This window comes from Dicentrarchus labrax, unplaced genomic scaffold (genome assembly GCF_905237075.1).
Source record: "Dicentrarchus labrax unplaced genomic scaffold, dlabrax2021, whole genome shotgun sequence".
Lineage (NCBI taxonomy): Eukaryota > Metazoa > Chordata > Actinopteri > Moronidae > Dicentrarchus > Dicentrarchus labrax.
This window is the reverse complement of record NW_026136705.1, coordinates 4471120-4493524: the sequence shown is the minus strand read 5'-3', so window position 1 is coordinate 4493524 and position 22405 is coordinate 4471120. Positions and strand designations below refer to the sequence as shown.

At 41.9% G+C, this 22405-nt stretch overlaps 2 protein-coding genes and 1 long non-coding RNA gene across 16 annotated transcripts in view; 1 reads left to right on the top strand and 2 right to left on the bottom strand.

Annotated features, from left to right (window-relative positions):
• The window catches only part of LOC127364713 (uncharacterized), a 29375-nt gene extending 27359 nt beyond the window's left edge, over positions 1–2016 (top strand). Inside the window, exons 2-5 of one of the 2 annotated variants that reach the window (XR_007885053.1) lie at positions 438–541; positions 625–690; positions 893–1026; positions 1608–2016. This is a non-coding gene — a long non-coding RNA (uncharacterized LOC127364713). Of the gene's footprint in view, positions 1–189; positions 542–624; positions 691–892; positions 1027–1607 lie in introns of those variants that run through there. The other variant, XR_007885052.1, reaches the window with a different exon arrangement.
• The window catches only part of LOC127364664 (kelch-like protein 13), a 36947-nt gene extending 27137 nt beyond the window's left edge, over positions 1–9810 (bottom strand). The window contains exons 1-6 of one of the 12 annotated variants that reach the window (XM_051402362.1): positions 8156–9810; positions 7810–8010; positions 6480–7662; positions 5103–6039; positions 4829–4996; positions 2358–4324 (exon numbers count right to left, since the gene is read on the bottom strand). In XM_051402362.1, coding sequence (XP_051258322.1) covers positions 3814–4324; positions 4829–4996; positions 5103–6039; positions 6480–7662; positions 7810–8010; positions 8156–8782 — 3627 coding nt within the window. In that variant the 5' untranslated portion in view covers positions 8783–9810 and the 3' untranslated portion in view covers positions 2358–3813. Of the gene's footprint in view, positions 1–2357; positions 4325–4828; positions 4997–5102; positions 6040–6479; positions 8011–8060; positions 8085–8155 lie in introns of those variants that run through there. The other 11 variants (XM_051402361.1, XM_051402359.1, XM_051402360.1 and 8 more) reach the window with 11 other exon arrangements.
• Positions 9811–13028: 3218 nt separating this feature from the next.
• Positions 13029–20163, bottom strand: si:ch211-63p21.1 (uncharacterized). Of its 2 annotated transcripts, none has more exons than XM_051402516.1 (7): positions 19890–20163; positions 18884–18988; positions 18426–18515; positions 18107–18181; positions 15174–15244; positions 14892–15063; positions 13029–14677 (listed from the first exon to the last, which is right to left on the bottom strand). In XM_051402516.1, exons 2-7 carry the CDS (start codon positions 18950–18952, stop codon positions 14465–14467), a joined length of 690 nt encoding a protein of 229 aa, XP_051258476.1. In that variant the 5' UTR covers positions 18953–18988; positions 19890–20163; the 3' UTR covers positions 13029–14464. The 2 variants fall into 2 exon arrangements, with proteins under 2 accessions (XP_051258476.1, XP_051258475.1); XM_051402515.1 differs by having other exon boundaries at positions 18884–18985.
• Positions 20164–22405: the final 2242 nt, after the last annotated feature.

Below are 22405 nucleotides of genomic sequence, written 5' to 3'. Positions count from 1 at the left end.
AATGGCCTTGGATGTAAGGTGAGGTTACTACTGTAGGTATTTAATTAAATGCTTGTGTTTACATTGTACAAAGTGTGTAGAAATGTTTCACTTTGTATGTCACATTCCTCACTCACAGGCCATGTTGGGACATGACTAGAACTGCGGTCCCTGAGGGCCTCAACATTTGCTTACGCACTGACGCTGGAGAACCCTACTCAGTGGAGAGCAGGTATATAAGCCACTGAGGAAAAACCAACCCTTTGCAAACTGCAAGAAAAATATCCAAGAGACTACAAATTTGAGATGGAAATGGAATTCAGGGCTTTGCTTCTGCTGGGACTCTTTTTGGCGGAGCCAGGGTTCGGACAGAGAGGTGACATGGATATTAGTGAGTGGTTGAAAGAAAGAGTGGAGTTAATAAAAAACTTGGAGGGTAAACTGAAATATGTAGACAGATGGGAGGATGATGTTAAAGATCTGGAGGCCAGGCTCAACGCGACTGTGGACGCGCTGACGAGACAGAAAGCTGAAGTGGACAGACTGAATGAAAAGAATGAAGGTACAAGATTTATGATGATGAGTTTTTATACCACATATATTCCCACCATTTTTCACATTCATTAATTATTTCAACTTGTACAGGCCTGCAAAAAAGACTGAAGGCCACAGAGGAGAAGATTGATAAGCTGAAACAAAGCAGTGCTGAAGGTTAGATGATCAAACTTACAGTATTTGAATTTCTGTGTTAAATCTGAAAAGACAAATGACTTTAAACATTTATTATGATAAAACTGTGAAGAAAATCTACTGTCTCTGAGTGTTCATTTCTAAATTTATATTAAAGTAATCAATAATTCAGGGACCCTTTATCATTCTGTCATCTTTTATATTCATCCTCATGTCTCTCCAGGTGCTCCTAAGATCGCGTTCTCAGCCTCTTTTTCGTAAACTCTGGGGAGATTTATAAAGGACCCTGCACAGAGAAGACCCTGGTTTTCCAAAGGGTCTTCTCAAACACTGGCAGTGGTTATGACCAAAATACAGGTAATGGACCCTCTCGCACTTGTGTGTGTGTGTGTGTGTGTGTGTGTGTGTGTGTGTGTGTGTGTGTGTGCCTGTTTGAGATGTGCTTGTAGATAATAGCTGAAAGTACTAGTAGACACTAAATGTCCTGAGGCTGTAAAACCCAGACATCTGCTTCTGGTATTTAAAACGAGATCAAACAAAGAAGAAAGATTTGTTCTCATACTGTGACTCGGGTCTGCAGTGTTTATAGTGCTGATTGGAGTCTAAAGTTGCATCATCAAAATTCATATATTAACAATCGATTAAATGATAGAGTCAAAGATTCAAACCTTAAATGCCTGGGCCAATTAATCTGAATTTTTTGTGACATTGGGTTTAAGAAAATTTAATAATAAATAACATTATAGCATTCCACTGTAGCCTATAGCCTCTATCATTAATGAATTAATAATATTAGCTCAACCAGGTTCTGAAAAGCCATAATTCATTAGTTTAGATTTGCCTCCAAAGTAGCTGCCTTTGAGAAACTTTAAAGAAATAAAACTCAAATCTACTTATAATTCCAGTAACACATCTTGTATCTGCTTGCTCTTTTCCAGGAATCTTCACGGCACCAGTGAGCGGTCTTTATTACTTCAGCTTCAGTACCTATGGCTACAACACTCACGTAATGGGGGCCATTTTAACAAAAAATGGCATCCTTCAAATTTCGACCTACGATAGCCCTACATCTGACGGCTCAGACAGTAGCAGTAACTCTGCTGTTCTTCAGTTGGCTGCTGGTGATAGGGTGCACATGGAACTGTGGGATAATGGTAGAGTGTTTGACAACGTGAACGGACACACGACCTTCAGTGGTTTTCTTGTCTTCCCTGTGTAAATGATTAGGAAACAATGCATTGAAAGATGCTTATGCAACAATAGCGATCTGAAAATCAACCCAATGCATGCTGTTCATTTTCAAGTAAAGTTTATTGAAAATATAACAACAATAAATGGCAAAACAGACTTCTTACATTGTCTATTTTTTCTGTCTCTGGTAACTAAAAACTGCAACAGGCTGCATCAGTAGCACAGGAGGGGCTGGGTTTGAGAACTGGAGGATGGCCAGTGAGTGGACTGGTTGCCAGAGAAGTGACAGTTCATCTCAGAGCACCTTCTGCAATGACAAATGTGTTCACCAACATAAGAGGGAGTAGCTCCCTCCTGTGTTCAGGGTTGTTATTGCAGGAATGACAGAACTGCCAACTCTCACGCTTTCGCCGTGTGACACACGGTTTTGCCTGTTTTCACACGCACTCACGCCACATATGCAATTTCTCACGCAAAAAAAATCCGATCTTGGGCCGTTTCGGTCCTCTGCAGTTTTTACCGTCCAAAAACAATGTTACGCTATAGTAAACAGAGACTCGTCAAGCACTAGGACCAAGAGGAAAACGGCCGCTCAAGCTGGAGCCTGTTTCCCTTAGTTTAGACCCGCCCACAAGCTCCTCGATTGGCTCTGCCGTTTCTTGTGTGATTGGCCGTCCCCGCTGTCACTCCATCTTGCTCGCACACCGGTCTGCTGGAGTTGCCCAGGTAATATCAGAGGTTTCATTTGCATTCACGTTTGAATCGGTGTCCATGTGCGTGCGTGCGTGCGTGCGTGTGTCCAGAATGTTTTTTCTATATTTACATTTACATGCTTTACAACCAGTCAAACCAAGAAAGGGAACAGTAAACGTAAAAGTAGCAATGGAAAACTAGAAGAACTACTATTGTATAAAGGGTGCGCCTGCCGGTTAGTTCAGTCGGTAGAGCTGGCGACCCATATACGGAGTCGCTGCAGCGGTGCGGGTTCGGATCCGACCCGCTGCCCTTTGCTGCGTGTCATCCTCTCCCTCTCTCTCCACCCACCATCACTGTCTCCCTACAGCTGTCTCTATAAATAAAGCCATCAAAAGGCCAAAAAAATTACTTATACCTGTGTCCCCCCCACCTCTGTAATCAAAATTCCGTCCTTGATCTGAGCTGAGACTAGGTATGTGACAATGAAATGTCGTCCAATTGAGTACTCACTCTCTTAAACTTTAAATCTTGAAATAAATTATTTGTTTGAGCGTGTGAACATGATTTAGGGTGGTGAAATCTGTCATAACAAGCAGCAGGAGAGCACCTTGTTAACCTTGTATTGCACATCTTTAGCAGACCATCCCAAAATCCACTAGAATGCAGGAAATCACATCTACTTAATCCAAAATTTCCTGGGGGTGGACCTTCAGCTATGTCTGCTTCTCAGAATGTAACCAATATTGTCGATCTCCAGTAGGCTGCCCCTATCAGCGGCTTTGGGCCTCCCCACAAACCACCAGAATGCAGGGTACAACATGGGTACAACATCAAACGAATTCCAGTTCTCTGATATCTGAGGCACCAACTTGTGTGGCTGCGTGCGGCATAATTTTGGTCACCCCCGAAAAAATCTCACACCAAGGTTTTCTGAAAAGTTGGCAGGTATGTAATGAGCACAGTTTGAATACTGTAAAACTAAAATTTGAATAGCAATACTAATTTGAAGAGCATCAGAATTACATAGGTATCCTACATTTGGCGTGCCTGAATGTTGAACTCATATACTATATTTACCTCGATTATGATATCAGTTATTGTGAAACTGTAAACATCCTTGCTTTGTCAACAATGGAAGAATGTGAATTACAAATAAATTACAAAAATACCACTGTTACTAACATGCAAGTATCCTGAAATTAAGTTGAATTAAATTCCATGTAAAACAACGATAGCGTTGGTACCTGTCACCACGTCTTACAATCGGAAATGTGAAGGCAAGCACAGCAGAGCCGCTTGTATGTCATTATTCGGCCCAGGCATCTTGCCCATGTTCTCCCATCTCTGTGCAGTGGGATCATAACGATGGACTATCTTCGTGTCACTGAAGTCCTCCCGGCTGTATCCACCAAGCACATAAAACTTTTCCTCCAAAACTGCACTTCCTGCTCCTACATGTGGCACTGGCAGTGATGTAAAGGCAGTCCAGGAGTCAGCTTCTGGATTGTAGACCTCACAAGCTAGCTGGTCAACAGTGTCTGTGGCGATTCCACCTGCTACGTAAAGACAATTGCCCAGCGTCTCCATGCAGTGATAAGCTCGAGGTTTAGCCATGTTTTCTAAATAAGTGCTTCCTGTCTCGGGGTGATACAAAAACATGGATGCAAGACATTGGTACTGGTTGCTTAGCCCTCCTGAGACAAAGATCTGTCCTTGGAAAACTTTTGCTACATGGGCACTCAGAGGCATATCCAAGGGCGAGGTGAAGCTATAAGAGAAGACAATGTTTTAATATATGAAAATATAAACTTTGTTTAGCCTGAGAACAGTATGTCACATAAATGAAAATTTATGGCAAATGGAAAGTATGAGGTTATAATAGCTGTTCTGTAAACCTGTATGGTTTAGCAAAAAAACTGTTGAATGAGGCAGTAATTATGAAGCAAAAATAAGACAAGATAAGCCTTTAATGAATTTATTTTGAGATCATGCCCCATATGACCCCCATATGATTCTATGGTTCATTGGTGTCCTCTGGGCAGGAGGGAGGGAGCTAGCAGAATTTAGGGGTCAGTAGACTTCATTTTTCTAATTCATTTATGTAAAGGTAATGTAAAGTTTTTGTCAAGCAAATCATAATGTCTGGTCAGCCAAACATTACTGCCCACACATCTGCTCAATATGGTAAGAGCCACCAAGTTGGTAGACGAGGGTAGACTACCCTATACTACAGCACACTTTGCTTTGAAAAATAATTTCCCTTCCAACGTACCTCCAAGAGTTTGCAACCGGGCAGTATCGTTCCACACTCTCTAAATAGTCTGGTTCACAATATCCGCCAATGGCATATATCTTCTCATCCAGGACAACCACGGAAAAAGAGCATCTCTTTTCTTGCATTTCAGCTAGTCTTTCCCAGCTGTTTTGAAGGGGGTCATACCTAAAATGTGGTAAAATGAGACAATTAAAGTATAAACGCATTGAAACGTGCCTTTAAAACTGTAAATGGTTGTTTCTTGCTGGAATCTAAGATTACCATCTCTCACCTGTAAACAGAGTTCAGGATGTCGTTGGTGCCATAATAGTTCTTGCCACCAAACACGTACAGTTGTCCTCTGAGCACAGACACCTCATGACTGTACCTTGCTGGGTCTGGCATCTCTCCCAACTTTCTCCATTCCATGGCCTTTTTTATGCCTAGATGGTTTCTTAATGAATTCCCAAACCAGAGTTCTCTGCTGATGCTGCGGCTACCCTTGTCTTCACAGGTCTGGTCACCTCCAATCAAGATCAGACTCTCTTTCGGCAGATAGATGCGGCACTGACTGTAGTCAGTCTCATTAGAGCAGAATTCCTCAAAAATTGTTTCATAGAGCTTTTCAAGGCTGTAATCAGACCACATGTTCAGAGATTTGACTTCATGGAATTCCTTGAATGTCATCAGGTGAAAATGGATGGTTTTCATTAGGTCTTTGGTAAGCCTCAGCCTTGTCTTAGGCTTTGCTTGGATCCATGCCACCACTGCTTTGAATACAACAATTTCAGATGGAACATAAAGCGAGTGACTTTTCAGGTATTTCAGGAGCTTTTTGGCTGGCAGATCCTTGAACTTTGAGGTGCACGCCACCTTTTGGAATTGCCGCAAGACAAAATCGTCTGCAACTTCAAGAAGCTGCACCATCTCGTAGGCCTCAGCAAAAGATGCCACATCCAGGCAGGAGTGAGGATTTATTTCTTGATGCATGAAGTCAAGGCACAAGGAGAGGGCGGGTTGGTACTGGAGCTGCAGAGCAGTGCTGGTGATCTCGAAGATACACTTCCAGCTGAGAGGGATAGCCCCACTGTAGGAGCAGTCAATCAGAAGCTCCAGCTCTGAAGCCAATATGAAGGGAAGGGTCACACAGGACTGATGAGACTCCCTCATCCCTAAGGTGAACATGCTGCGAAAGTAGTCACTCCCCACAGCCAGGATGACTCTGTGGACTGAAGTACAACATAAATCCATTGTAATTACAACTAACATTTACAGGGCTCTATAATGCAAGATGTTTCTCATAGACGTAAGTCAGTTCATTATTGTAACTTGCGATTTGAAAATTGCAAAGTTAAAGCGAACATATATTTGAAATAAAATATTTCATTTATGTTTCACACTGTCCAAATGAGAAACACATTAATACCACAACTAAATCACCTTTGGGAGCATTGGGTGAAAGCAACACAAGTGCTTTTTTAATGACTACATGGTGGCATTATCCTTACCAAAAGCAAAGACTTAAGGCCACCAAATTTACTAAAAGACTATTAAGTAGTTCATGAGATATCTTCACATGACAATTTCAGTTCCAAGGATAGTGGCCTCTACAGTGACTGCTATTGTACTACATTTACATAAATGTACAACTCGTTGGCAGTGTACTCACTGTGAAGCGATCCTCCGATAGCTTCCAGAATGACGTCACAGCTCTCTCTGTCCATCCATAGCTGTTTGATGGACTTAAGACTGATCATCATTTGCTCTGCAGCCGAAATTCTTCCCTCTGTCTTCTGACCACCAGTTTTTCTGGACTTTTCCTCTTCCTCTGTGCACAGATCCAGCACCCTGGGGGCACCCAATGTTTGAGCTGCTGTCTTAATCTGGTGCACAGTGTCCTTGTTCAAAAACGATATGAGACCAGTGTAGGCAAACTCCACAACTGCCTCTAATCCAACATTATCCACTTCTGGACCCAGAGACAGGGACCACCTGCGGAGTCCTTCATCTTTTCTTTTATCACATCTACTGTTTTTTACATTGATTCTACTGAGACTTCCCCTGATAAGGGAGCTGACAGCAGCCAGGACAAGGGAGTGTACAAAAAAACTGTTCCCATCCTCTGTGCTCAAAGTAAGGTCAGTGAGAAGAGAGGAGTTCCTGAACTCTGTCAAGGTGTTGAATACAACTGTGACATAATTAGCTTTGCAGTAAATCTTCACCACATCTTCGTCATTATTACCTACATCCTCGTCTGCTGAATGTTCCGCTTCCTCATCTGTATACTCTTCCTCTTCCTCTTGAAGCTTTCCGTAGTCCTCTTGAAACTCTTCTTCTTGAGTTGTCCAAGATTCCTGTTCATCTGTTAACTTCTCACTTTCATCTCCAGACCAAGTCCATTCTCCTGGGCTGCTATTTTCAACGCTCCATGACTTTTCATCAGGATATCTTGGTTCCTCGGGATCCTCACATTGTTTCTCAACAGGTCTCTCTTCCTCATTTAGTCTTTCAAAGTTACAACATTCATCCTCAGATCCTGTCGAGTCAGAATCTTCGTTATCGGATTCTACTGAGTCTGTCTCATTGACTGTTTTGTCTTCTTGACTTGTGCTCGGCTGATCCTCGGTTTTCACCTGAACTCTGAATTGCTCTTCCAGGTGATACTGTCCAATTTGCTGCTGTTCTTCATCATCATCCTCCCTGACCTGCTCTTCTTCCCTCACCTGCCTGTCTTCCTCCTCATCCACTTCCTCATTCAACTCATTTTCTACTTCCCCCTGCTCTTCCTCCACTTCTTCTGATTCTGTTACCTCCTTCCCCTCTTCAGCATCCACCTCCTCTTTCTCCTTGACCTGCTCTTCTTCCCTCACCTGCCTGTCTTCCTCCTCATCCACTTCCTCATTCACCTCATTTTCTACTTCCCCCTGCTCTTCCTCCACTTCTTCTGATTCTGTTACCTCCTTCCTCTCTTCAGCATCCACCTCCTCTTCCTCCTTGACCTGCTCTTCTTCCCTCCTCTGCCTGTCTTCCTCCTCATCCACTTCCTCATTCACCTCATTTTCTACTTCCCCCTGCTCTTCCTCCACTTCTTCTGATTCTGTTACCTCCTTCCCCTCTTCAGCATCCACCTCCTCTTTCTCCTTGACCTGCTCTTCTTCCCTCACCTGCCTGTCTTCCTCCTCATCCACTTCCTCATTCACCTCATTTTCTACTTCCCCTGCTCTTCCTCCACTTCTTCTGATTCTGTTACCTCCTTCCTCTCTTCAGCATCCACCTCCTCTTTTCCTTGACCTGCTCTTCTTCCCTCACCTGCCTGTCTTCCTCCTCATCCACTTCCTCATTCACCTCATTTTCTACTTCCCCCTGCTCTTCCTCCACTTCTTCTGATTCTGTTTCTCCCTTCCCCTCTTCAGCATCCACCTCCTCTTTCTCCTTGACCTGCTCTTCTTCCCTCACCTGCCTGTCTTCCTCCTCATCCACTTCCTCATTCACCTCATTTTCTACTTCCCCCTGCTCTTCCTCCACTTCTTCTAATTCTGTTACCTCCTCCCCCTCTTCATCATCCACCTCCTCTTTCTCCTTAACCTCCCTCTCTACCTTATTTTCTCCTTCTTTCTGCTCTTCTTGCATTTCTTTAGCTTCCTTTGCATCATTGTCTTCCTCCTCATCCCCCCTTTTGTTCTCCTTAACCTCCCTTTCTGCCCCTTGTTCCCCTTCTTCCAGTTCCTCTGCTTGCTTCACCTCTTTTTCTTCTTCCTCATCCACCACCTCACTCTCCTCAACATCGCTTACTTGCTCTTCTTCACAGTCCGTGTCCTCAGCCTCTTCTTCCTCTCCATTATCCTCCTTTTCTTCCTCTTCAGCTTTAGACCAACGTCTCACCCTCTTCCACAATTTCATCTTCCTGTTCACCTTCATCTCTCTCTTCCATTCCTCCCACTCCTTGTTGGGGCCAGGATTGGCTACTGCCATATTGTCCAGTAACACTCTAATCTGTACTAATCCTTTTAAATCCTCAAAACATAAAATCACTTACTTTTTTATGCAGTTATTAAAGGAAAATTCACAGAGAATGTAATACAGATGTCAAATAATAGTCCACTGTTTGGATGTTGCTGTTATTGTTGCAAGCAGCTGTACCTCTTTCCCTATCTGCCGACACCAGCGGTGTTGTCTGTCTGTCCCAATTCTGCCTCTCCCTCCTCCTGTATGTGAGAGTCGTACAAGAGCACATAACCACACAAGTTTCTATTTACAGTGTATGATATCACGAGGTTAAATCAATTTTAGACTGTTTGGGCTGACAAAGGTGTGTGGTGGGGTGATGAACTAAATGTATGCTCATATTTCTGACTTCACTACATTGTTGAATTCTTTCGTTCCCTATCCTTTGTGTTTTGTTTGATTATTTTGAGTTTCCTTTTGGTCATTTATTATAGATTATAATTATATTTACAGGCCATGCAATTCATCCTTTTTCATATCCCTTTTTTTTTAAGATTCCACTTTGCAGTCTGTTCCCGTAGTCATCAGTTCTACACTTCTTAAACTTAAACTGTAGAGATTTGACCCAAGCAAGTAATAAACAAGGGAATGATCTAGACCTTCAGGCAGCTGGATGTGTTCCCATCTGACTCTCAAGGAGCCTTGGCATCTTTATTCCGCACCATATGACTCTGGTATCAGTATTAAATGCCTAGAGGGTCACATTGCTCTTTCAGGTCCAAAACAGTGGTATCTGGGTCAAGGATCAAGAGGCATGAGGGGAAGAAAGAAGCCAAGGGGGCAACAAAACAACACAATTTAAACCTGTTGCCTTTTGTTCAGACACAAAAAACAAACTGCCCGGGAAAAAATGGCACCTTGACTTGAAAAATTGTTTTTACAGGTTACAAGTAGCTCACAAAGGACCCTCACAAATATGCTCTCTCCTTGTATTACCGCATTCTTAAAGTGGCAACTGGATTGGGTTGCCTCAGTTATCCATAAATCCACAACTGTTTGTTTGTTAAGTGCTTCCTAAGTTCGAAGTTCTGATATAATAAACTGGATTGTCCCTAAAACTTGTCTTCTAGACGGGAAAAACAAGCAAACGGTTTGCCACAAAACATGCATGTTTAAAAAACTGGTGGTCGCTTGGAGCGGTTAAATTGACAATTTAAACATTTATCAAAGAAATACGTTGGCGTGTCAGTTGTCATGTCTGTAAGTTGACTTATAACTTGTCCTGCCAGTTCCATTCATCCTAGGGATGGGGCCGATCCGATACAGTATCGGTATCGGGACCGATACCAGCGTAATTCACATATCGGAATTTCTGCAGATTTCCGATATCCATGAGCCATGTCTGCGCTTTAACGTTGTCTGCTGAAATGACTCCACAGGTGATTCCTGCCAGCCAGTCTGCTAGCTGGCTGCAAACTGTGGAATAGATTTTCTGAACGGAGGCTCAACGAGACACAGAGTTATGAGACACGCCCCCGCTCAGGAAATCCATTCTACATTTTGCGGACAGCTAGCAGGTAGCATTGAGCAGCGTTGTGGCTAGCCAACATGTCCGCTGTGTGGAAATACTTTACACTGGAAACACCGCAGAGCAAGACAGCAAAAAGCAATGTTTGCAAAGCCGTAATTCAGAGACGCGGAAGCTCCCTCGCGTCGTACATCACTACGAACACAATCTAACATTTTTAAAAAGCACCACACGAAACAGCATGAGGATTTTTTAGGCGAGCTGTCAGGAATCACTTCTGGAGTCATTCCAAAAACAAGGTAAACTCCAGGCAGACAACGTGAAAGCTAAAGGGATTACCGAGTGTGTTTGTGTGTGTGTGTGTGCGTGCGTGCATGCAATGTTTACAGTTATTGCACTTTTCTTATATTTCAGATAATTGACATTTTAAAACCTTGATTTGTTGATACTACAAGAGCCAGTGTACTTGATTTGTGCTGTTCAGATGCAAACTGTTTTATTGATATTGTGTGTGTAAGATTTTTACACTTATTTATATATATTTCAAGACTCAAATATTTGACATTTTGGGAATTTAATAAATATTGACATGAAAATAAATTTGAAACCCTTACAGTTGCATATTTGTTTTCAGAATGGGATTTTTCTTGTTAACAGGATTTCCTGTTTTTCTGACTTTCTTTTCTGACCTTATACTTACCTCAAGTTGCCTTTTGGAACATACATGCATACATACGTACATATCATACTTGCCTTTAGTTTATTTCAGCCTCATATATAATCAACAATAATGATAATAATATTAAAGCAAACACAGCTCTGGTATCGGAATAGTATTGGTATCGGCCGATCCAAATTCAGGTATAGGGATCGGATCGGAAGTGAAAAAATGTGGATCGGTGCATCCCTAATTCATCCTGGTTGGCATTTTTCTGCTGCTGTATGTCATGAAGTTAGTTGCTGTCCTCATTCTCAATCACACCTACGACTGGGATCGGTTGATTGATTCTCCAGGTCTGTAACCATTCTACAGTGGGCAGCTGCTTGCACAGTACAAAGTACAAATCTCAAATCTAAAGTCCCCTGGTTGAAGATCTTGTCTCTTTAACCTTGAGGCAATTTTGCCATCTAAATGCACCTAAAAATAACAGCCCTTTCATTTTATCAACACAGGGTGAGTTTCTGCTGAAATGCTTTGAAGCTGAAGCATTGTGAGTGGGTGAGTTGGAAATGAAACTGGTGGGCGACACCTCGCTTTAAAACACACTCCTACCTGAGGACACAATGACTCTGCTCTTTTCACAGCCTTTCACGTGTGAGGCTTCACACACAGACGCACACACTTACTGTACTTACATACAAAGAGCTTTAAAAAGGCAGACAAGTGAGTCAACCCCACGCAGAAAGAGAAGTTGAATGCATTTGAATAAATTGAAAACTTGAGCTTGACATTTTACATTGACATTTGGAAACATTCTTTGGTAAATGATGTCTCTCCAGATTGATTTTGTGCCATGTTGTGTGTTCCGCGAAACATAAGGTGATCTGGAGGAGAGCAGGTTGCCGTTAATAAAATAAATGTTTGTTTACCGCCGTGTTCACATCCAGAGTTTGTAACACAGCAGATGTGCAGATGTTGTATTCACATAATCACCTACAGTGAGTGTTTTGCTCTGGGCAGCAGCTCGCAATGTACTTATGAAAAAGTCTGTTACCCTCTGCAGTCCTGATTGTTACCATGACGACAGTGAAAAGAGTGAAGAGCGCTAACCTCGTTATGGGACCCTCCCCCTCAGGTCCTTTCCTCAAGAGCAGCAAACACTGCTGGGACGTGAGGCTTAGCTGCATTCCTTGTCTCAAGAAGCGTCATCATTTTAATTTTTTTTTTAAAGCTGTATGAGCACTTTGTTTGCAAATTAAACCCACTGTATAAAAACTTAGACATTTTGAGAAATCTACGCTTTTTCACTCTCTTCCAGAAAGTTTGACAAGAAAATCACTATCACTCTCATCTGTAGCTTGACTTAGCATAGAGTATGGAAACAGGATCTGTCTGACGGTCTACCAGTCTACCAACACCTCTTAGGGCCTGTCCTCTCGAATACGTTTTTCTCGAATCCAGATAAATACTTTATCGTATCGGCCTCGCGTCCAGACGGACATACCCAGTTTTCGGGGTGTGAAAACGGTATTTTTTCGGAAAAGGGTCCCAGAGTGGGAAAATCCGAAAACGCCAGATTGCCCGGAGTCGTCTGGACGGCGATAACGGATTTTTCTGAAACAATGACGTATTAGCCCTGCCTCTCTAGCCTTTAACCTCAGCCGCCGCTGCTAGATGCGTCATAACAACAACAACAACAGTGGTGGACTACTACTACTTGTTTGTAAACAGCGCATGCTCCATGGCTTCTTTTCCGGTTTTAGTGTATTGGTGTGGCGGCGTCACAGCGCCACATACAGGCCTGGCATATGTACTACAGCATTGTGGGTCGTTTCAGTGAATCCATGTGGACGAAGATATTTCTGGAAACGACGCCGTGTTTTCAGAGATTTTTTTCGAAACAACATCGTATTGGGTGAGGCCGCTGTTCGTGAGGACAGGCCCTAAAACTCACTAATTATCATGTTATAGCTTTGGCATCTGCAGGAAGTCACTCTGCCCGGCTGAGAAGTAGTCACTGCACATAAAACCTCACAAATCCACAAGTTGCTGTTTATACTGATAGTATATACAAAAAAGGAAGCTTTTTTTTTGTCAAAATACAATCTAGTTTTATTGAACTTCTATGGCCCCATGAAACAGAGGTGAAACATACACATGGAAATAAAATGTAAGATTTAAGACAAGCAATACAACAGGCTGGAAGAGAAAAAAGTTAATAAACATGAATCAAATTGGCTCATACAGTACAACCTGATCTTATTTTGAAATGCACGTTTCTCTACAAGCAACTCCTGTCGGGTGTGAAAGAACTAATCGTAACTTCAAAAACATACAAAAACAACATAACGTCACACATACAGTACAGAAAAGCCACTGCATGGCTTTTTTTCCCCAATTATTTCAGCTTGGAAGAAGTAGCATGACTGATTGTCAAGCTCACGTTTCTTCTTAGATAATAATTCATAAATATAAACACAACATAAATATTATTAAACTTGACTGTAATGTCTCAAATGTAAGACTGTGTTTAAAGTGTTTAAACTGCTTTAACATAATTAAGTTCCAGTAAAGCTCATTTTATTTTGAGGTCGGCTTATTTCACTAAAAACATACACAAGTGCAGCAGAGAAGAGGAAGAAGAAGAAGAAGAAGAAGAAGAATAAGAAGAAATATGGATCCACCTGCTTTTAAATCAGCCTGCAACAAGTAAAATAATACAGGTCCCCTATTCATTAAACCAACAGATGTACTGCGGATCGTACGCGGTGGGAGCTATATCAGATCTCTCCTGCTATTGCTTTTTAAATCAGGTCATGCTCTATTTTAGAAGTCCCTGCATTCATAAAGTGTATTCCTAATAGAGAAAAGGGCAAGGGCCAAGAAGGTGACGACAGTGCCAAAGAAATGGGAGACGTTCTTTAACAGCAGATAAGATGCCGTGGTAGGAACAGAAGAATTGCATAGTTCAGCAACATTAGCTTCTTTTTTTTTTCGCATTTTCCTGTTGAGCCTGTAATAATCCTTTTCGAGTGTGCCTGCGCAGCCCTGAAACCTTTCCCCCACGTATCACTCCTGTGGCTCATTGAATGAGGAGCGAGACGAGAGGTCTATTTTTACCAACGAGGGGGTGAGAAAGTGAGACGGAAGGTGATATTTTATGAGGCAAAAGCAAGTTGATCTGGTCTTCATCATGAACAGATTCTGGATGTAAATGGTCAGAGAGTAGTGCAGTATGAAAAAACTCCAATATTTGAACCTGTGCCTTTCTGGGTTTAACAAAGCCAAAAGTCAAGATGTTTAAAATCCTTCCAAAATGTGTTACATTCTGGAAGGGGGAAAAAAAAACATCACTCTAAAATGTAGAGGGTCTATTCAAACATCTTTCCGTTAGTCGGCTATCCTGTGTAAAGCACCATGTTTTTGTATCCATTTTGTGCTGTCCACTAACTACATTGTAGGAGTTTTTGGGGAACTTGGGGGAGTAAAACTACGCTCTTGAATGGCATAAACCTTTGGGTCAAGCGCTGGCCCGCGGTAGAAAGAAAGACACGATAACGATGACGAGGGAGAGGGAGAGAGGAAGCGACAGGAGGAGGATGAAAGGGAGAGAGAGGGAAGGCGGCCACAGAGACATGAGACGTCTGGAGCCTCGGGGAACTTCGACTGGACTCTCTTGCCTCTCAACGTTTGGCCGGCAGATGACCAGCGGCCTGACCTGTGATATGCTCTCCTGGAAGACAGAGAAGAAAGACATGAGGTGACAGTTGCCGTTGCAGGGACAAAATGCTGTTGTATTGTTCCACTGCTATTTCTAAAGTCTTCTTCTTAGCAGTTGGGTGATACTGTCAACTTAACTGGAAGATTTAAAGCTGAAATGTAATTTTTTCCTCCAGTTTCTGATAATAATGAGACTAATTAGGCTTTACATCGCTGTGTTTCTCTACCTCCAGTATGGTCCTGCTGTGCGCTCTGTCCGGACTGAGCCTGAGGTTCCAGCGATGTGATCTGTGGCTACGCCCGCCGTCGTCTTCGCTCTCCGTGGTGTCTTGCCGCGCTACCCGTGGGCGCTTGCGTCTCCGCGAGCTGATTCGCTGGAGAGAACCCGGCTCCTGGAGTCTGCACCAATCAGGTTAAAGGCACATGGTCAGAGGACTTCAAGGGAAGAACTACAAGCAAAAAAAGATACCTCGTGTGAATATGTACGTGTATGTTTGTGCACCTCGAACCTGCAATCTGTATCCTCTATATCAGCATCTGCATCGCTCTCCCCCTGCGGGTCAGACAATGCGCACTCTTCCTGCAGAGGAATGAAAATAATTAAACACATAAATGTGTATGCAGATAATAAAGAGAGTATGAAAAAAGACACATGCAATATACATATCGTTTGCTAGAAGCTGTTAAAAAAGTATGACAAATATTAAAAATTTGTATTTAAGTCTAAGAGCCTTTTATAAAAACCCAACCTCCACATTTACAGTATGGGGGGCTTTTATTTTGTAGCAGTTGGATGAAACACTGACGAGCCCCAGTGAATCATCACCGACTGCCACTATTTGTAAACCAAAAAAAAACAACACTCGATGATAATGATGATGGCATTTGTCTGTGTGAGCGTCCTCGCGCGTCACTTTTTATCATCACCATTGTCATAATGCCTGAATCAGCCGACACCTCTACATATGACTAATGAGCTCAGAGACACATAATCTGGCGGTCGCTTCCTTTTGCCTGATTTTACTTAGTCCAGCTATATCCACAGGTGCAGTCATTTACATATCTACCGAGCCAAAGCATTGCATTGTGAAATTTTTAGCAACAAGTATATACTATGAAGGCATTTCTTTGTTCACAGAAGTATTTGAAGGCACTATATTAAGCATATGCTGTACCCGCACACTCAAAAATTTGAGGATAGGATAGTTGGACATTTTGGCAAATATGTTTTTAACTTTATTGGCTGCAGCCAGAAGACAATTAGCTTAGCTTAGCACAAAGACTGGAAAGAAGGGGAACGAGTGCTTATTCTTGGCTAAGCTTATGCTAACTGTCTCCTGGCTGTAGCTTCATAGTTCACAAACAGTTATAAGGCTGGTATTGATCTGTGTTTCCACTAGTGTTGTCACGATACCAAAATTATTGTTTCGACACCGATACCAAGTCAAGAATTGCGATTTCGATACTTTTCTGTAGCAGAAGAAAATGGAAATATTTAAAATATGAGGGTGATAAATTTGTCATAACAGAGGACCTAAATAGTTTATGTGTAATAGTAACAATAACTTGTGACTAACTTAGCATCTCTATATGCAGTGGTTATAGTGATAACTGCTAACATTTACTTAACCATAACATTACCATAATTAATAAAAGGAAATAATGAGTTAACCTAATGTTATTTAAGCTGTGATATATGGATTAATATAGGCTAATGTTTCCTGTACTTCAACGTCTGATGGTTAACTTTATATTTGAGTCCATCATTTCTTACAAGGCGTTTCACAAATACACCTCCTTTGCGTAGGTCTGTGCTCTTTAAATGCTGTAATAACCCAAACACTGACAAACATGCACATACTCTGATTATAATCATATAGCCTATAGATCATTTTAGCTGATGTTTGTATGCTTTATTTTAGCAGCTTGCAAATGATTAACGTTATCTGTGAAAGTTGCGTTTTCAGAGATGTTGAATTAGCCATAGGCAGGCTATTGGTTAGCCATGAGGATAATGCCCATAGTTAGCCTACTATTTCTCTAGATAGCCTCGTCAAACTACGTTGGTGCAAAATAGTGACTTCTCACAAAATAAACCATAGCCTACTCATTTGACTTATTTAAGGGCATGAGCGTGGTCGTGTTATCTTTCACATACTAACCTGTCGGTCTTTAAACAACTACAACTCGGCGTGCTTGTCGGCCAAGTGTTTCTCCAGGTTGGAGGTGTTGGCTCCCTTTGTTTACATTTGTTTTGTAACGTTAGCACTGACGACAAACAGGTCTCGACTTATCGGTAGCTTTGCCCTCACTGTCAGCAAGGTAGGCAAAGTACTTCCATATTTCACTCCTCGCGTCATCTTTTTCTACCAGTTGTGGACTGGCAGCCAAAGTATCACTTGTGCTGGCACATGCAGCGATCTCGTTACAGTGTTTGTCACATGACAGCTGCAGCTTCTTTGCTGCGTGCGTGAGGAGAAAAAACACAGACGTCCATAGGGAGGCACTGGAAGCATGCATTGCACACACCAACATGGAATACGACTCTTACAAATCTGGAACGCGGTCATTCTTAAAAGTATCGATACTAATAAATTTAGGAATCGTGGCGTTTTTAATTTCCGAGAATCGCGGTACTTTTGAAGTATCGGTGCACCGTGCAACACTAGTTTCCACCGAGGACTAAAGACCTGCGAACATAAGGCAAATTAGTCCGCTGACGTATGAAAAAAAAGATTGCTATTTTTAGTCATTTTTGCTCTTCATCTGTTGTATGCTTTCTTTAACTCTGTGTTGATGGATGCAGTTTTAAGTGGTGGCTTAAATAAAACACTGTGAGTAGTCAACCAATCAGAAAGGTTCAGCGCTACAAGCCCCACAACCAAAGTCCCTGCGCTTTTAGAAAGTACAGCCCCAAACAGGAACTTTTTTGTCTGTAAAATAATGTCCCCAGAACTTAATACAAACCCTGGTCCCTGCAGTGGAAACAGAACTCCTAGTCCCTGAGGAAAGTAACTTTCAAATAAGCGTATATGCCAAAATGTTGAACTATTCCTTTAAATAAAACGTTGGCAACACATCAAACATCTACTGACCGCTATGTGCAATGTTGTGTCCGCACAAATTTCTATTACAGAGAGTCTTTGACTGACAAGAGAACTATTCTGAGGTGAAATATTGAGCACTTCCGTTTTTTGGAGTTATTGTACTCAAATTTCAAGCTACTGAAAATCCATGTGAGAAACATCAGCTATCAGCTATCATCGATTTGGGACTGGATGTAATGAACCCTGGTATGAGTCATATGAGCCTCACATGCTGGAACCTTGAAAAGGTTGGGCTTACAAAACCGCAGCTGCCTGCCAAAATAAAAGGTAACGCAAACATGAAAATCTTAAAGACACCTGCAGGTCAGACTCTACATTGCACGCACACACATTACCTCTGTGCCGTATCCCTCGGAGTACCTGGTCATCATCACTCTGTTTTTTCCACAGTGTTCACACAGGAGTTTGTCCTGAGAACAGAACGTAAAAGGGACGAAGATGAAGCAGAGATTTCATTGAATTGTTGATTTAAAGAAACATGACAACACCATGGACAGCTCCTTTAAAACGTACAGTGAAAAACCCACGGACAGGCAGCAGAGACACAGAGAGGTCGGTGGGACGTTAAAGGTAAGCATTTAGAGCACGATTACAGACGAAGAAACACTCTGAGCGATGGCCGCGGACACTTAAGTGGGAAGCCTGAGCACTCACCGGCGTAGGCGTGTGTGCTTCTGGATAAAGTGTACAGGGACCGGTCTCGCACAGACACACTACATCTACCTCGCCACAACTCGCCCCCATCTGAAACAGGGAGACAGAGACAGAGAGGATAAACAACTGTGATCTGTTGACTTATGTGCAGCTTCTTGTCCCTCTTTATCTTCAACCAGCAGCATTTTAGGAAAGTAAGTTAAAGGAAAGGAGTGGGATTAAACGGTTAAAAAGTGGAGGATGGTTCAGTTGATAAATCTGTGCATCAGTCAAATAAGTAAATAACATCAAAAGTATAATTAAAAAGATGGTGGTATGTTAGCCGTTCACCAGATATTTCAGTTGGATGCACTGTAAAACTTTCAATGTGCCACACAATGTGACTCTACGCCTGCTTTCATTTCAGATACAGGTTTCCCCAAGGTGAGCACATAACAGGTAAAAATAAATGACCTCACCTCACAGTCATTGTCAGACGTCTCTCCGGAGGAAAACAGGCCGTGGGAGTCAGATTCCCTCCGCAGCATGACCTCTGACCTGGCTCACACACTCACATAGACCTGCTGGGGCACACAGACAGCAGGGAGACGTTGACCAAGGTCCTTTGCGGAAGATTTTCCCTCTTTGACATTGAGGTTCGGTTTCGATTCACTTGTTTTAAAAATGCTATGAAGATTTTAGTAGAAACTGTGTAAGATAAAGCCATTACTCACAACGTAGTAAGCCTTTATAAAGGTGGCATTGTAAGAGGGTTAGGGTTTTTGAATTAATATTATGATATTGACTTTCACTATATTGCCATACTGTTAAGTCTATATCATGATGGCTTGTTGATTTGTAGTCCAAAAACACTGATTTAGTCAATTGCTAAAATATTTTAACAAAAAAATAAATAAAAGAAACTAAAAAAATAAAATGGTCCACAGTGTTAGTAGCTCAGTATAGTTTCATTGATAAGAATATGGATTTAAAAAAAGCCTGTTGTGCTCAGAAATAGAATAAACTGAGTCATATGCAACTTTTTTATTATCCATTGATGACATTCTTCTTAATATTCCTACAATTCCCATGCTGATGTGCCAATGATAAAGGCCGCATAATGTTAATAATTGTATTTTTTTTTCCCCCTTAAGAAATGAGTGCTGTTTGGTAGAAACGATGCTGCCTTTACGCAGGCAGCGGGGGTCGTGCTGTCAGAGATTTGTCATCACAGCTGCCTCACTGTAACATCTGCTCGGCGGTGTCCGCACTCGCATTACGTAATAGCCTACGACAGTCAATGCTGGAGCCGGACAACTTTTCACATACGGAATATATGTTTAAAATATCCTGTTTCCTAAAACACACACAATTCATTTCACAAACACACACGTACGGAAAACGACAATAACTCCCAATTTTAAGCGGCGACAATAAAATAGAACAGAGTAACCCATTTTTTTTTTTTTTTTTTTTTTTTTTTACCTTAAACGCATCCTGTCCAGGAACGCGTAATAAGCCCGTAAGAAGTGAATGGAGTTCAGTGTTTAGAGGATGAGCAGGAGGACGCGGCGGTGTTTCTCATTGTGGCGCGGGGAAGCCATGAGCTCGCGCTGCTTGTGAGTGTTTGACATTGTAGCGGATCCTCGGTGTGATGTCAGCCCGAACGATGACAGGCAGCTACAGTCCGGGAAGCGCGCGCTCACGTCACCGGGACACACCGCGAAATGTTCCCAAAACAACGCGCGACCGCGTGGAAAAGCGGGAGGAGGGACTTCCGTTCGGGGACTTTCAAAATAGAAGGCGGTATGGCGGAAAGTGAAATAGGGAAAGGGTTTGAGCGTACTGTGTGCTGCTGTGTGTGTATGTCCATGGAAGCTGGCCCATATTCAGGCGGTGATGCTACTTTGTAACCTATTATTTGGTTTCATAACAAACTAAAACAACACCAAAAATGACTGAAATTTAAATTAATTGAATTTCATCCACAATTTACTTAATATACATGTATGCCATTTTTTTTTTTCTTTAGATGTTTCTGACAAAATAGATTTAGACACAAAAATGCAAATTTAATACTGTGCAGTATTCCAAATTATTCTCCCAAAAAATATATTTTTCTACAACATATTCATATGATTATAAAACCATGATGCTAACAGAAATGTACCTTTACCTACATCAACCGTAGGTCTTATGTATTTACCCTGGGCAAACAGCAAGACCCAACCCCTGATCGTCACATCACACACATCACTGTGTGCAGTGTGTGGAGTTTTATAATGCTGGAGCACTACCTGGATCCAGATTTGTTGTGTGGTAAATAAGATGAAACATAGGAAAATGCAAAATATAAGCACAAACATGAATAGTTGATGTCCTAAAACTAGACTAACATATTGACTCACTTTCGAACAGGTCCTCAAGATCAAGTAATAAAGAAGAACCCACCTTTAGGACCTTATCATGTTAGTTGATACTGTGCTTTAGAGGTGCATATTCACATCATTTCAATTACAATGGGTAATCCAGCCTTGCATAACCCACTTTCAGAAAAGCTTATCTTGTTTTTGGTCAGCTTCTACCTCTGGCTGGGTGCTCGCCCCTGGAATCATGATCTGAAAGTGGTTTTGTGAACCCACCAATCATCAAGTCTGAAGGAGGGAGGCTACGCACATATCTTTACCGGTCACAACTGCCACTGCATTGTTGCAATGAATGTGTGGTACATAGCAGTGTGGTACACCGGTATGTAATTGTCTTTTAGGAAAATGAGACGTTTAGTTGCTTGGAGAAGGTGTGTATCAAGTGGTTTAAATTGAATTCAAGATCTTGCTCAAAGCGCAACTCAGCCCATCGTGTTGGCTTGAAGGCACAACTATCATAATAAAACCATCATCTGTATGGATAATTTAATGTACAAAATAAATCTAATTATCATGCCCCGACCCTCATAACTTAAAAACTGTTAATATTCTCAAAGCAAACTTACAGTGATGACATGTAATTTTTGTCCTGATCTTTATCTTGCACTGTAAGCGGCCTGGTGAGAGTTTAACTATTTCAGTGGTTATGGTGGGACAGACAGAGAAATAGATGAAAAGAAATGCACAGATTATAAAGAACCACTACCACACAGACACACACAAGAATCATCAAAGGAAATAACCCGGAAATGTCTGTTCCCGGGGGGAATCCGTCTGTTTCAGTAACTGCGCCACATCATCACCAAAATGCTGTACTGCTAGGACATCAGTTCAGTCAGTCACTCTTCCCTTTCATGTATTTGAACACGTATTGATTATCATTTGTCAGATTAAAAATACCTCCAAGCAACACTTCATTGAATTTGGTAAAAGAAGTGGAAGCCTGTGGTTGCATGACCACTCCCAGGTGTGCCTATCAAGAAATGAGATGCTGAGAAAGACTTTCTAAATCCTCCTTTGCAACGGGCTTGAACACTCTGTTGATAAAACGTGGTAGAAAAAAGAGCTTTAGCTCTCCAAATAGAGCTCATTTTGGCCTAAATGTCCCATGAGCCCCACTGAACGAGATAAAGTGTAATTATGGGGAGACCTAATGGCCGAGGGAGGGATCCTCATTATGGCGGCATGTGGACCATGCAAATGACCTCTGTGAGCATAACTGTATACTGGATGTCTTGGAGCGATTCAGCAGATGCTTTCAGTTTTTCTTTCTGTTTTTCTTTCTGTTTTTGGTCATAATTTGATTCACTCAGTTATGATTTGATGCTTTTACAACTGCTGAACTGCACCCTGATGTTTTATCAAAGAATATCTTACTTTTTAAGGAAATATTGCCCATAAATGATTGTCCATAATCATTCCCTCTGCTTAGAGAATGAGCTTTTAGGACATTGTTCCTCCATAAAATATAAAACAAAAAAAGAGAGGACAAATATCTGCGCTTCCATGTGTGTCAGCATATTCACTAAACCTTTGTAACATGCCTTGGCTATTGCAGTTGCTGTGTCATCCACA